The sequence below is a fragment of the Corvus brachyrhynchos genome, unplaced genomic scaffold, assembly GCF_000691975.1.
Source record: "Corvus brachyrhynchos isolate BGI_N302 unplaced genomic scaffold, ASM69197v1 scaffold527, whole genome shotgun sequence".
Taxonomy (NCBI): Eukaryota; Metazoa; Chordata; class Aves; order Passeriformes; family Corvidae; genus Corvus; species Corvus brachyrhynchos.
In genome coordinates this window covers 128,546-129,105 of record NW_008239051.1, presented here as the reverse complement: position 1 = coordinate 129,105, position 560 = coordinate 128,546, and the positions used below count along the sequence as shown (strand labels likewise).

The following is a 560-nucleotide window of genomic DNA, read 5'->3' as shown; positions in this document are numbered from 1 at the left end:
GGTGGCACTGGCCCCAGGGAGGGACAGGGGTGGCACTGTCACTGCTGGGGGGCACTGTCACTGCTCCAGGGGTGGCACTGTCACCAGGGGGGTGACAGGGGGTGGCACTGTCACTGCTGGGGGTGGCATTGTCACCGGGGGGGTGACGGGGGTGGCACTGTCACTGCTGGGGTGACACGGGGACACTGGGGGTGGCCTGAGCTGGTGTCCCCTCGGTGTCCCCTCAGTATCCCCCTGCTGTCCCCAGTGTCCCCTCCCTGGTCACTCAGTGGTCAGTTGGTCACTCAGTGGCCACTCAGTGGTCACTCACCGCTGTTGGCCAGCCCGCAGCCCACGGCGCTGCCCAGCAGGGGGAGCTGCTGTCCGCAGTGACCCTACCTACGTCACTATGGGTCACTGGGGGTCAGTGGTCACTCAGTGGTCAGTTGGTCACTCAGTGCTCACTCAGTGGTCACTCAGCGGTCACTCAGTGGTCACTCACCGCTGTAGGCCAGCCCGCAGCCCACGGCGCTGCCCAGCAGGGGAAGCTGCTCGCGGCTGAGCTGGGGCCAGCCGGCGGC

The 560-nt window shown here is 67.5% G+C and overlaps 1 protein-coding gene across 1 annotated transcript in view; it reads right to left on the bottom strand.

Moving 5' to 3' along the window:
• The window catches only part of ILVBL (ilvB acetolactate synthase like), a 28,202-nt gene that overhangs the window by 2,462 nt on the left and 25,180 nt on the right, over positions 1–560 (bottom strand). The window contains exon 10 of the mRNA XM_017739065.1: positions 482–560. This exon is cut by the window's right edge and continues 13 nt beyond it. Within this exon, the coding sequence (XP_017594554.1) occupies positions 482–560 (79 nt within the window). The remainder of the gene's footprint in view (positions 1–481) is intronic.